We start from the raw sequence: 15,000 nt of genomic DNA, 5'->3' as shown, positions 1-15,000 counted from the left end.
ACTACACTGGACTGAGCAGCACAAGACCGCACTAGAATCGCCACCCCACTTTCCCGCCCCCACACAGACACAGAGGACGGAGACACGTCCTCTCACTACACTCTCCGAGACTGGAGTGAAAATGGCCGTGACACGCGGCTCTTTATATGGAATCCAAATCCCGCAAGAATCCGACAGCGGGATGATGAAGTTTTGCCTCGTTCTGGTTTCAGAGTCAGGCGGGAAAAACCGAATGGTAAAGTCTGGTAGGGTTCGGTTCTCAGAGAACCGAACCCGCTCATCCCTACTAAGAACTACTTCAGCGGAAGACTATCTTGGCCTGTCCGCAGTGCGCCCTGCACAAAACTCCCAGGCAGGTTCCAGCAGGGTTACTACCTCTTCCTTTACCTTGAGTCCCATAGTCAAATACCTCGATAAACTTCATTATCAACCTTCCGACCTCCAAACTTTACAACCCAAGCTGAGTGATTGTAGACCATTTTTTAAAATGGCTCATTTCATTCTATTAAAAGCATTCCCATCGGCTCCAGTATTAGCACAACTCTATATAAAAAAAATATATATATTTTGTGTCCATGGTTGTCCTGAAGAAATAATTCAAGACCATGGAGAGTAATTTGTGGTGAAATTATGGCAATCCCTCTGTTCCCCTCTTCAAGTCAAGCTTACATACTTTTCTGCCTACCACCCTCAGACAAATGGTCAAACAAAGAGTTAATCAAGACCTCTAGAAATCTTTGGACAAAACTATTGCCCTGGGCAAATATTGCCCATAAACAGCAATTACAATATCTCCACCAAATCATCTCTGTCTTCATAATTTATGGTCTTCACCCATGGGTACCGGTCGTTTCTCCTTTGCCGGAAGCTTCCAATCCTGCCTCTGATGAAACTCCAAGTAGCTGCAAGAAAGTCCGTACCGCACTTGTGCAAGCGTCAGTCCATTACAAAGTGGGTGCCGACAGAAGGCGGTGAGCAATTCCCATGCGGAGACTAGGTGACCAAGATTACGTGTTCCCTTCATAAAATTCATCCCTTGCTTCATAGGGTCCTATACCATTGGGTATAAGTTACAGTTGCCTCCATATTTACAAATTCTCAACTCCTTCCATATTTGACTGCTCAATTCAGGAACTTATAAGTGACTCGGTGTTAAAACTGAAAGAGGAGTAGACTATGAAGTGAGGAAGATAAGGCCAATTGCAGTACTGAATTGATTGGAATGGGTACAGTCCTGAGGATCGTGACTGGTTAAAGTGATGTCCACATAACAGGGCTGATCCAGATATTCCATAAAGCCTTTTCAGCAAAACCGCAATAATGACCAGGGGTCATCAACAAATGGAAAAGGGTCTTTGTTATGTCACAAAGCAGGATGGCAGGCCCTTTTACTGTACCTGGTGCCGTCAGTTCCTGTCCTGTCATGCTTTCTCTGCAATCAGATGAGCCTCACACTCCCTGTCATCTGCTCTATTCTACTCCAATCACAGTGTACCTTTAGCCATATGACTTCCCTATCCAATCCTGACTCTGAGCACCCTATTTAAACTCCCCACTCTCACACTGACAGTACAACTTCCAAGTTTCCAGTTAAGTGACAGCAGTCACCTCAGTTACCTGCCTGTTACTGCTGCTCCCAGCCGATGGGATACCAGGAGGGAAAAAAGCACCCCCCCCCCCCCTTTGTTTGCTGTGACCCCCTCCCCTTTTCTAGCACCTGATAAGCATCTCCAGAGTGATTGAGCTGTTACCACTGTTTGTTTGCATGTGTGAGAAGGCATTCAATGGGAGCAGCATTTGGAAGGCATGCTGGTCCTTGTAGTGTTAATAGGAGATCTTATGGGGAGCGCTCAGGTAAGCTAGCCCTCAATCTGAATGTATTTATGTATGAGCCATTATCATGAGGCCTTACTGTAGACAAATCAAATGTCTCCATGTGGGCACTGCTATTATGTAGTTTAGGACTGCTGATATCAGAGAAGCCGTGAAGTGGCTCAGCAGCTTCCCATGTATTTGCAAAGGGGACACGCTGTCGGTATACCGCTGTCAGGATACAGACAGCCGGTATATCGTATGTATTCCCTCTGACTATAGCACTGCATACTCTGCAAGGGAATCCTAGGTCTCCACCCTATTCTCAAACTGCAAGAATTCCCAGCTGACTTCACTCAGAATGTTTCCACATTTTTCCAGCTCTTAAACACCAGTGTGCTCCCTGCTCTTAACATTTACAGAGTTCTTTCCGGTCTCAGCCCTTGTATACTCCATGCCATGACAGCATGCTTTCATCGTTAGCAGCTAGGCTCCTGACCACATAGTTCTCAACTCAGCCAAGATCCTTAAAGGGGAAGGCACACACTCATAGCGGGTTTAGTTCTTGGACTATTTGTTATTGGGGTATTCGCACCCTACTTTTTAGACTAGTTGTAGACATCAGCAGTATGCTACCACAGTCAGGTAGCAAAGCTATATTTAGCCTAGTATTTGTTTTGTCCCACCTGTAGTCCCTGTATGAGAAAGCATCATTTCATTCCCAAGCTTCATATATTCCAGCCATAGGGAGAGCTGCCCAGTGGATCCAGTTGTGGGTAAGAACAAAGACCAAATCCAACATAGCTAATATGCGATAGCTTCCATGGAGTTTGAAAACTAGTATAATTATTACAATTTTATTTCATATCACTGAAATAGCCCATGTCAGCAGATATTCTCCATTTAGGTTTTGAAGGACAGCTTGGGATGTTTCTTGTGAAGTTTTTTCCTGTCTATTCAAATGACCAAGGTCTAAGCTCATTTGAGATGCTGGCTAAGGAGTTAAAAGGAAATTAAATTGTAATAATTTGACTATTCTGCAAATGTACTATAAAAATAACAATATGCAAAAATGTGCTTGCTTGATTCTACCCATATTAACGTCCAGTTTCAGGCAAACACTTGGGTAGCCAATTGGTAAATTGGTAATTTTTTATTTTTATTATTTTTTTTTAATTTTTTTTTTTTTTTTTTTAAGAGCATTAGAGAGGCCGGTGCCCATTAATTCTGAAGGTCATCCATTAAAAAGATACTAAAATTCTAAACACAATTTCGATGTTAAATCAAAAGGAAAACAGAAGAACATTCTACCCAAAATCTGGAAAACTGCAGTACTGCTTTCAAACAACAAATGCGAGTCCTCTTACTCTACACATCAAGCAACTAAAATCTGAGTAACCTTGGGGGTTATTCAGATCTGATCGCTGGGCAGCGATTTTTGCAGTCCTGCAATCAGATAGTCACCGCCTACAGGTGGAGTGTATTTTTACTGTGCAAGTGTGCGATCGCATGAGTAGCAGAGCTGCACAAACTGATTTTGTGCAGTCTCTGCGCAGCCCAAGACTTACTTATCCTGTGCAATTGAACCCTGCTGATCGGGGCCGGAGCCGACGTCAGACACCCTCCCTGAAAACAGTTGAGCCTGCATGCATGCATTTTTCCGGACACTCCCTGACAATGGTCAGTTGCCACCCACAAACGGCCTCTTCCTGTCAAACTCCTTGCGAACTCCCGTGCAAATGGATTCTACGCACCATCCTGTTGCAGCCGTGCAATGCGGTGCATACGCAGTTCATATCTGATCACTTACTGTGCAAAAAGCGATCAGATCTGAATGACCCCCCCTTGACACATCACTTCTGTGTTAAGAACGCTGCAAGACCTTTCCACTTCGCCTGCATTTAGTTTACCACAAACATCTGAATTCTCAGCTGTACTAGTGTCATTTTACCTTTATATATTTTTTTTGAAAGTGCTGTCTGAATTACCATTGCTTTTTCCTCTACTCTCACAGGATGGCGGTCATTAGGTCGACATGAGTTAGGTCGACATACATTGGGTCGACCATGTTTGGTCGACATGGAAAAAGGTCGACTTGAGTTTCACAATTTTTTTTTTCCATTTTTTGACCTTTTTCATACTTAACGATCCACGTGGACTGCAATTGGGAGTAACCTGTGCTGAGTGCAGCGGTAACAGAGCGAGGAACCGTGCCCGCATGCGAGGGGTCATGGTGCACTAATTGGGGTCCTTGTCACTTTTCAAAGAAAATGACACTAAAAAAACAAAACTCATGTCGACCTAGCACATGTCAACCTAATGACCATGTCGACCTAACTCATGTCGACCTAATGAGCCACACCCACTCTCACAACCTTTCAATTCTATCAGTCTACTTTTACACTGGAAGAAAGAATTCTGCACCTTTTGTTTAAGATCACACAGGCAGTGTTGCTAAGAAAATAAATCTGTATATAAAAGCCACCCCACTATTAAAAAGGAGACAGAATTCAACTTTTTAAAAAGGACCATTTTATTACTATTAAAGTTCAAACTACAGTACCCCAGCATATTACAGTGGATAAAACTGCTGCTATAAGATCTGCGGTACAAACAAGGTGATATAATAGAATGTTTTTTTATGCTAATATTTTAAGAAAATATACGGTTGTAAGTAAAAATCGTATTCTGGGGGAGGGGTTGTATGAAGACAGACAATTGAAAGTATTTAATTAAAGTATTTCTTTATCTGTACAGATTAGCTACAACAGTGGTTCCATGTCACCCTGGAGTGCCGCGAAGCCCTTGCAGGGGTGCCATGGATTGTTGGTCCAGGACCAATTCAAATTATTTATGGTCAATTTAATAGGCAAAAACCAGTGCTGGTGGCTGCCAATCATAAAATATGTGGACAAACAGAAGCAGATCTTGTCCCTCACCACACAACTGAACCTAAAGGATGACATATAAACATATAGTGCATCCGTAAAGTATTCACAGCAATCAGAGGCGTAACTGACGCCAAGATACCCGCGGCCGGCAGCTGGATTTCATGGTGCATTGAATGACAGGAAGGTGCTGCGCTCTCCTCGTCTCACATAGTAGCGGGCAGCGCCAGCGGTGAGTGGGGTCTCTCTGTGGGGCAATGTTTATCTGGAACTGTGGGAGCATATATGTATCTGGCACTGTAAAAGGGGGACTCTGCCTGCGTACTGTGTAAAAATTGAATGAAGGTGTGCTGAGAGACGACACAAGGGAGAGGTGATAGTCATATTGGCACACCACATTTTCAGTGGCCACGCCCCTTATAGTATGTGACCATGGCCATTATGGTGCGTGGCCATGTCCATTTTTTCAGAGGCGCACACACACATGCTTAATATTGTGGGTATTTTTTTTCTTGGGGGCGGGGGGGGCGCACCAGTCTTCATCTTGCCCTGGGCTCCGAAAATCTTAGTTACGCCTCTGACAGCACTTCACTTTTTACACATTTTGTAATGTTACAGCCTTATTCCAACATGGAATAAATTCCCTCAAAATTCCACACACACACACACACACACACACACACACACACACACACATACATACCCCATAATGACAATGTGAAAAAAAAGTTGAGATTTTTGCAAAATTTTTTATTATAAATAAAAAACTAAGAAATCACATGTACATAAGTATTCACAGCCTTTGCTGTGAAGCTCAAAATTGAGCTCAGGAGCTCACCAAGCTCTTGTTCCCACTGATCATCTTTGAGATGTTCCTACAGCTTAATTGGAGTCCACCTGTGGCAAATTCAGTTGATCGTAGATGATTTGGAAAGGCACACACCCGTCTATATAAGGTCCCACATGTGACAGGGCATGTTCGAGCACAAACCAAGCATGAAGTCAAATGAATTGTCTGTAGACCTCAGAGGCAGGATTGTCTCGAGGCACAAATCTGGGGAAGGGTACAGAAAAATATCGGCTGCTTTGACGGTCCCAATGAGCACAGTGGCCTCCATCACCCATAAATGGAAGACGTTCGGAACCACAAGGACTCTTCCTAGAGACGGCCGTCAGTCTAAACTTAGCGATTGGGGAAGAAGGGCCCTAATCAGGGAGGTGACCAGGAACCCAATGGTCACTCTGTCAGAGCTACAGCATTCCTCTGTGGAGAGGGGAGAACCTTCCAGAAGGACAACCATCTCTGCAGCAATCCACCAATCAGGCCTGTATGGTAGAGTGGCCAGACAGAAGTCAGTCCTCAGTAAAAAAGCACATGGCAGCCTGCCTGCCTGGAGTTTGCCAAAATGCACCTGAAGGACTCTTAGACCATGAGAAACAAAATTCTCTGGTCTAATGAGACAAAGATTGAACTCTTTGGCGTGAATGCCAGGCATCATGTTTGGATGAAACCAGGCACCGTTCATCACCAGGCCAATACCATCCCTATAGTGAAACATGGTGGTGGCAGCATCATGATCTGGGAATGTTTTTCAGTGGCAAGAACTGGGAGACTAGTCAGGATAGAGGGAAAGATGAATAGAGGGAAAGATGAATGCAGCAATGTACAGAGACATCCTGGATGAAAACCTGCTCCAGAGGGCTCTTGATCTCAGACTGGGGAGACTGCATCTTTCAGCAGGACAATGACCCTAAGCACACAACCAAGATATCAAAGGAGTGGCTTCAGGACAACTCAGAATGTCCTTGAGTGGCCCAGCCAGAGCCCAGACTTGAATCCGATTGAACATCTCTGGAGAGATCTGAAAATGGCTGTGCACCACCACTTCCCATTCAACCTGATGGAGCTTGAGAGGTGCTGCAGAGAGGAATGGGCGAAACTGCCCAAAGATAGGTGTGCCGAGCTTGTGGCATCATATTAAAAAACACTTGAGGCTGTAATTGCTGCCAAAGGTGCATCAACAAAAGTATTGAGCAAAGGCTGTGAATACTTATGTAAATGTGAGCTCTTATTTTTTTTAATTTTAATAAAGTTGCAAAAATATAAAAAAACACTTTTTTCCCCCCATGTTGTCATTGTGGGGTATTGTGTGTAGAATTTAGAAGGCAAAAATTAAATTTATTCCAGTTTGGAATAAGGCACTGTAATTTACTTAATTTAATATTAATTTTGAAGTTCCTCAATCATACCTCTTTCAGACCACCACCTCTGAACACGGGTTATTGACACATGAAAGCACATAACCCATGTCATGTGCAGTCTGTAAGGTGCAAGGGTTGAAATACCAGGTCGAGTGACCCGGTATTTCAACCCTGGTCGTGAGCAGAGTTGAACAGGGAGAGGGAGAGAGAATACGCTGGCCGGGCACTCCTGTACCATCCTCCTCAGCACGGTGCTGTACCTGCTGCTCTTCCCCCATGATCCCAGATACCCACACCAGCTGCTGCAGGGACATCGCCCTGGCCTGGGTGGAAAACTGCAGCACAACCAATGACACCTCAAACGGTAACCACATGCCCTGCCAGAAGCAGACGGGTATGTAATTCATAGGACTCGTTATCGTGGACTGAGACTGAGCTCAGTGAGGCAAAATACAGTTCCATTCGGTGAAGACCAGGAACTGTTTTACCCCCACACACTATATAAAATATATATATTTTACACATACATACATACATACACACACACACACACACACACACACACACACACACACACACACACACACACACACACACACACACTTCCATCTCCCCGTCTGTACCCGTTTTAGTTTCACTTACTTTACACTAATCCTGCACCACATCATCTGCAGTCTAGGGTGTGCCAATCACCGTGCCTGGGTGCTGTTATTTAGAAGGGGGTATGTTTATTATGGGGAGAAGACCACTATATCCAGTAAATGGCTTGTTGGGATTTACAATTAGTTTTAAGTAATTGGGGTTTTAAATGTAGCAACTAATCTTGCCTGATTCATATTGAGGCCTATATATCATGGGGCATTACATTTTGTGCCATGGAGTCTTCCTATTTACCCATCCCCAAAGTTGGTCAAAATTATGGGACGGTGTTGACAGTGATAGCTTTTTCTTGGCTGCCTTCTTCCTCTGTTACACGCTTATATGCGACTTCATGTATGCAGATTGCTGGCTGCACACCACAAATCACTTTGGTTGTGTGCCAGTGCAGCTGCATGTTCTGCTCATTAAGGTGCACACATGTTTTCTCTAAAGCAACATACTTCAAAATACTCATATCCACTGGTGTTGTTATCAAAGGTTTTACTAGTATTTAGTATTGTCACCAGTAGATCGTTTATAAATGGGTTTAGTGGTACCTATTGTTTCAAATGTTACACTAATGACACCTTGCAACGGTCACCCACTATCTCTCTGTCAACTGACTCCCACTATCCATATGTACCCTTGGGGGTACTATTGTAAGGCCACACCCCTTTTTTTGTGGGTTCCATTATAATATTTATCCCATGAAGGGGCGCCAAAATCTAGATTTGCTTACCAAAAAATGTAAGCTTGACCCGGCCCTGGAGAGAAGTGAGGCCATGTCCTGCAGGAAGCCAGTGAGAGCTGTGAGGGGAGGGGTCTGAATCTCCCTGCAGCTCTCTAATGCGCAGCTGCTAGACACACGTAACAGCACTATACATACACACAGGAATAAATCAGGCTAAGGGGGATATCCAATTATCCCCGGTAAAACATCGGGTCCGAAAAACGTCCGTTTTCCGACGTTTTTCCGATGTTTCACTGTTTTTATCTTTTTCTTTTGGGGGGTGGGGGGGGGGAGGGGGGGTTTAACAACCTATCCAGATTGATCGCTTGTAAAAAAACAAAAAAAAAAAAAACGTTCTCCTGAAAACACACAGGTTCAGTGAAACCTGTGTGTTTTCGTGTGCGGTGCGGTTTCCGGGGATTCTGCTTCGCCTGCCGGAGGCAGGTGAAACTAAATCCCAGATAAGCTGCGGCACGCGCCGGCTTATCAGGGCTAATTAGCTAGCCCCCGGCGGGACAATTCGCCCCGGTAAATTTCTGGGGCTAATTGGATACCCCCCTAAGACTGGTAGAAGTGTGAAGACTGGAAACCCAGCATCTTTTGTAAATGTATTTTACATTCAAAGATAGTATATAACCATTTCAAACTCACCATTCCTTGTTGACAGCGAGAACCTTTCTTTGAGATTTTGAACCCCAGTAGACCATTCACAACTAGAAAGAAGGCTCCACTCACAGCAAAAATACTGGGTAGTAGTATATAGAAATCAAGGAAGAAAGGCTTGTAGTTCTTATACAGCAAAATTATAAAGTATACAGCATACAGCAGGGCAGCACCAGAAGCCTACAAAAAAGAAAAAGAAAGAAAAAAAAAAAACTATAAATTAAATCACCTGAATACTAGAAATTTTAAGGAAGCAGCTTTCCTAGATCTACATCTACGAAGTGCATGTAACATCGCTGTAGGGAGGGTCTGAGAGGTGTTTCTGCTAGTGCAAATAATTCAAACATTAAAGTACTTTTGTTTCATGAATTAAGTCAATCTTCTCGTATCTGAACATGCTTAATATAACATGACATTATTATATAACATGATATATATAATATAATATGAACAAATACAATAATTTCACCTATCTAAATGGATAAATTACAGCACACCCCAGCATCAGTCTCTGGCAGGGGTGGATTGGGATAGAGAATCAGCCCGGGAAATTTCTGGATGCAGCCCTATTAGAGGCGGAGTCTGTTGAGAGGGTGGAGTCTGTCACGGGGGAAAGGAAACTCACTCCTCATAGGGCCTGATTCTGTTGGATGCAGTTGCAGTCTTCCTTGGGTATTTTACAGAAATTGGGTCTGCTACTTTCTGTTAATGTAGCTCCATAGTGTACATCTGTGCGTATGAATGACAAGGACTGAGACGCCCACTGTCGGTGTCTACAGACGCTGCAATCATGCTTTGTGCGTCATTAGATGCCACCATCGGTCACACCACTGACACTTTCACCAGCCCTATGCTAGGTGTAGATCATCCGTCTGAGTATGGCATCCAATGTGAGCAATTCAGTGTCCCTATACGTAACCACCATCAGCAACACGCCCATGTCACTCCTATAACATGTTCATTCTATGTTACAACTGCGTCTGATTTAGTGATGAGCAGGTTCGGTTCCTCGGAAACCAAACCCCCCCCGAACTTCACCCATTTTACACGGGTCCGAGGCATACTCGGATTCTCCCGTATGGCTCGGTTAAACCGAGCGCGCCCGAACGTCATCATCCCGCGGTCGGATTCTCGCGAGATTCGTATTCTATATAAGGAGCCGCGCGTCGCCGCCATTTTCACTCGTGCATTGGAAATGTTAGGGAGAGGACGTGGCTGGCGTCCTCTCCGTTTATTAATGTTGCTGCAAATATTTGTGCTTATTGCTTAATTGTGGGGACTGGGGAGCAGCTGTATTATATAGGAGGAGTACAGTGCAGAGTTTTGCTGATCAGTGACCACCAGTTTTATCCGTTCTCTGCCTGAAAAATGCTCCATATCTGTGCTCAGTGTGCTGCATATATCTGTGCTCACACTGCTTTATTGTGGGTACTGGGGACCACCAGTATTATATAGGATGAGTACAGTGCAGAGTTTTGCTGACAGTGACCACCAGTATATATAGCAGTACGTTACGGAAGGCCACTGCTCTACCTACCTCTGTGTCGTCAAGTATACTATCCATCTAGATTCTATACCTGTGGTGCATTTTAGTTTTGCAGTTTGCTGACAGTGACCACCAGTATATATAGCAGTACGGTACGGAAGGCCACTGCTCTACCTACCTCTGTGTCGTCAAGTATACTATCCATCTAGATTCTATACCTGTGGTGCATTTCAGTTGTGCGCAGTATATATAGTAGTAGGCCATTGCTATTGATACTGGCATATAATTCCACACATTAAAAAATGGAGAACAAAAATATGGGAGGTTAAAATAGGGAAAGATCAAGATCCACTTCCACCTCGTGCTGAAGCTGCTGCCACTAGTCATGGCCGAGACGATGAAATGCCATCAACGTCGTCTGCCAAGGCCGATGCCCAATGTCATAGTAGAGAGCATGTAAAATCCAAAAAACAAAAAGTTCAGTAAAATGACCCGAAAATCAAAATTGAAAGCGTCTGATGAGAAGCGTAAACTTGCCAATATGCCATTTACGACACGGAGTGGCAAGGAACGGCTGAGGCCCTGGCCTATGTTCATGGCTAGTGGTTCAGATTCACATGAGGATGGAAGCACTCATCCTCTCGCTAGAAAAAAAGAAAAGACTTAAGCTGGCAAAAGCACAGCAAAGAACTGTGCGTTCTTCTAAATCACAAATCCCCAAGGAGAGTCCAATTGTGTCGGTTGCGATGCCTGACCTTCCCAACACTGGACGGGAAGAGCTTGCGCCTTCCACCATTTGCACGCCCCCTGCAAGTGCTGGAAGGAGCACCCGCAGTCCAGCTCCTGATAGTCAAATTGAAGATGTCACTGTTGAAGTACACCAGGATGAGGATATGGGTGTTGCTGGTGCTGAGGAGGAAATTGACAAGGAGGATTCTGATGGTGAGGTGGTTTGTTTAAGTCAAGCACCCGGGGAGACACCTGTTGTCCGTGGGACGAATATGGCCATTGACATGCCTGGTCAAAATACAAAAAAAAAAAAAAAAAAAATCACCTCTTCGGTGTGGAATTATTTCAACACAAATGCGGACAACAGGTGTCAAGCCGTGTGTTGCTTTTGTCAAGCTGTAATAAGTAGGGGTAAGGACGTTAACCACCTAGGAACATCCTCCCTTATACGTCACCTGGACCGCATTCATCATAAGTAAGTGACAAGTTCAAAAACTTTGGATGACAGCGGAAGCAGTCCACTGACCACTAAATCCCTTCCACTTGTAACCAAGCTCCTGCAAACCACACCACCAACTCCCTCAGTGTCAATTTCCACCTTACACAGGAAAGCCAATAGTCCTGCAGGCCATGTCACTGGCAAGTCTGACGAGTCCTCTCCTGCCTGGGATTCCTCCGATGCATCCTTGAGTGTAACGCCTACTTCTGCTGGCGCTGCTGTTGTTGCTGCTGGGAGTCGATAGTCATCCCAGAGGGGAAGTCGGAAGACCACTTGTACTACTTCCAGTAAGAAATTGACTGTCCAACAGTCCTTTGCGACGAAGATGAAATATCACAGCAGTCATCCTGCTGCAAAGCGGATAACTCAGGTCTCGTCAGCCTGGGTGGGGAGAAACGTGTGTCCGGTATCCGTTAATTCACAGGCAACTAGAGACTTGATTGAGGTACTGTGTCCCCGGTACCAAATACCATCTAAGTTCCATTTCTCTAGGCAGGCGATACCGAAAATGTACACAGACCTCAGTAAACCCGTGTCCTAAAAAATGCAGTTGTACCCAATGTCCACTTAACCACGGACATGTGGACAAGTGGAGCAGGGCAGACTCAAGACTATATGACTGTGACAGCCCACTGGGTAGATGTATTGCCTCCAGCAGCAAGAACAGCAGCGGCAGCACCAGTAGCAGCATCTCGCAAACACCAACTCGATCCTAGGCAGGCTACGCTTTGTATCACTGCTTTCCATAAGAGGCACACAGCTGACAACCTCTTACGGAAACTGAGGAACATCATCGCAGAATGGCTTACCCCAATTGAACTCTCCTGGGGATTTGTGACATCGGACAACGCCACCAATATTGTGCGTGCATTACATCTGGGCAAATTCCAGCACGTCCCATGTTTTGCACATACATTGAATTTGGTGGTGCAGAATTATTTAAAAAATGACAGGGGCGTGCAAGAGATGCTGTCGGTGGCCCGAAAAATTGTGGGCCACTTTCGGCATTCAGCCACCGCGTGCCGAAGACTGGAGCACCAGCAAACAGTCCTGAACCTGCCCTGCCATCATCTGAAGCAAGAGGTGGTAACGAGGTGGAATTCAACCCTCTATATGCTTCAGAGGATGGAGGAGCAGCAAAAGGCCATTCAAGCCTATACATCTGCCCACGATATAGGCAAAGGAGGGGGAATGCACCTGACTCAAGCGCAGTGGAGAATGATTTCAACGTTGTGCAAGGTTCTGCAACCCTTTGAACTTGCCACACGTGAAGTCAGTTCAGACACTGCCAGCCTGAGTCAGGTCATTCCCCTCATCAGGCTTTTGCAGAAGAAGCTGGAGACATTGAAGGAGGAGCTAAAACAGAGCGATTCCGCTAGGCATGTGGGACTTGTGGATGGAGCCCTTAATTCGCTTAACCAGGATTCACGGGTGGTCAATCTGTTGAAATCAGAGCACTACATTTTGGCCACCGTGCTCGATCCTAGATTTAAAACCTACGTTGTATCTCTCTTTCCGGCAGACTCAAGTCTGCAGAGGTTCAAAGACCTGCTGGTGAGAAAATTGTCAAGTCAAGCGAAACGTGACCCGTCAACAGCTCCTCCTTCACATTCTCCCGCAACTGGGGGTGAGAGGAAAAGGCTAAGAATTCCGAGCCCACCTGCTGGCGGTGATGCAGAGCAGTCTGGAGCGAGTGCTGACATCTGGTCCGGACTGAAGGACCTGCCAACGATTACTGACATGTCGTCTACGGTCACTGCATATGATTCTGTCACCATTGAAAGAATGGTGGAGGATTATATGAGTGACCGCATCCAAGTAGGCACGTCAGACAGTCCGTACGTATACTGGCAGGAAAAAGAGGCAATTTGGAGGCCCTTGCACAAACTGCCTTTATTCTACATAAGTTGCCCTCCCTCCAGTGTGTACTCCAAAAGAGTGTTTAGTGCAGCCGCTCACCTTGTCAGCAATCGGCGTACGAGGTTACTTCCAGAAAATGTGGAGATGATGATGTTCATCAAAATGAATTATAATCAATTCTTCCGTGGAGACATTCACCAGCAATTGCCTCCAGAAAGTACACAGGGATCTGAGATGGTGGATTCCCGTGGGGATGAATTAATAATCTGTGAGGAGGGGGATGTACACACAGTGAAAGGGGTGAGGAATCGGAGGATGATGATGAGGTGGACATCTTGCCTCTGTAGAGCCAGTTTGTGCAAGGAGAGATTGATTGCTTCTTTTTTTTGGGGGGGCCAAACCAACCAGTCATTTCAGTCACAGTCGTGTGGCAGACCCTGTCGCTGAAATGATGGGTTCGTTAAAGTGTGCATGTCCTGTTTATACAACATAAGGGTGGGTGGGAGGGCCCAAGGACAATTCCATCTTGCACCTCTTTTTTCTTTCATTTTTCTTTGCATCATGTGCTGTTTGGGGACTATTTTTTTTTAAGTGCCATCCTGTCTAACACTGCAGTGCCACTCCTAGATGGGCCAGGTGTTTGTGTCGGCCACTTGTGTTGCTTAGCTTAGCCATCCAGCGACCTCGGTGCAAATTTTAGGACTAAAAATAATATTGTGAGGTGTTCAGAATAGACTGAAAATGAGTGTAAATTATGGTTATTGAGGTTAATAATACTATAAGATCTAAATGACCCCCAAATTCTATGATTTAAGCTGTTTTTGAGGTTTTTTTTGTAAAATAACACCCGAATCCGACAACATTTTTTCAGGGAGGTTTTGGCAAAACGCGTCCGAATCCAAAACACGGCCGCGGAACCAAATCCAAAACCCAAAAAATTTCTGGTGCACATCTCTAGTCCGATTAGACAACTGCCTGTAACCGCCTAAGAACGCCCAACAGCAATACCGGCAGTTTTGTTGGGCAGTGTGTGAGGAGGTGCTCTGTGTACAGGGAGCTGTGCGTCAGGGTGTGAGGTGCTGGGTACAGGGGGCTGCATCTGAGGTGCTGGTGAGGGGCTGGGTGCAAGGGGCTGTGTGTCAGTGTGTGTGGTGCTGGGTACAGGGGGGCAGTGAGTGAGGTACTGTGTCAGTGTGCGAGGGGCTGGGTGCAGGGGGCAGTATGTGTGTGTGGTGCTGGGTGCAGGGGTCTGTGTGTGTGGTGCTGGGTGCAGGGGTCTGTGTGTGAGGTGCTAGGTACAGGGGCAGTGTTTCAGGGGCTGGTGTGGTGCAGGTGGCTGTGTGTCTGGTGCTGGGTGCAGGTGGCTGTGTGTCTGGTGCTGGGTGCAGGTGGCTGTGTGTCTGGTGCTGGGTGCAGGTGGCTGTGTGTCTGGTGCTGGGTGCAGGTGGCTGTGTGTGTGTGGTGCTGGGTACAGGGGGCTGTGTGTGTGTGG

At 45.6% G+C, this 15,000-nt stretch overlaps 1 protein-coding gene across 3 annotated transcripts in view; it reads right to left on the bottom strand.

Annotated features, from left to right (window-relative positions):
* Positions 1 to 15,000, bottom strand: part of LOC134909240 (tetraspanin-3-like) — a 413,151-nt gene that overhangs the window by 368,779 nt on the left and 29,372 nt on the right. For all 3 annotated transcript variants that reach the window (XM_063915945.1, XM_063915930.1, XM_063915922.1), the window contains exon 2: positions 8,923 to 9,114. In XM_063915945.1, the coding sequence (XP_063772015.1) occupies positions 8,923 to 8,925 (3 nt within the window). In that variant the 5' untranslated portion in view covers positions 8,926 to 9,114. The remainder of the gene's footprint in view (positions 1 to 8,922; positions 9,115 to 15,000) is intronic.

This window comes from Pseudophryne corroboree, chromosome 1 (genome assembly GCF_028390025.1).
Source record: "Pseudophryne corroboree isolate aPseCor3 chromosome 1, aPseCor3.hap2, whole genome shotgun sequence".
In the NCBI taxonomy this organism is placed as follows: Eukaryota; Metazoa; Chordata; class Amphibia; order Anura; family Myobatrachidae; genus Pseudophryne; species Pseudophryne corroboree.
The sequence above is the reverse complement of the archived record's forward strand: the minus strand, read 5'-3'. Positions and strand labels throughout refer to the sequence as shown.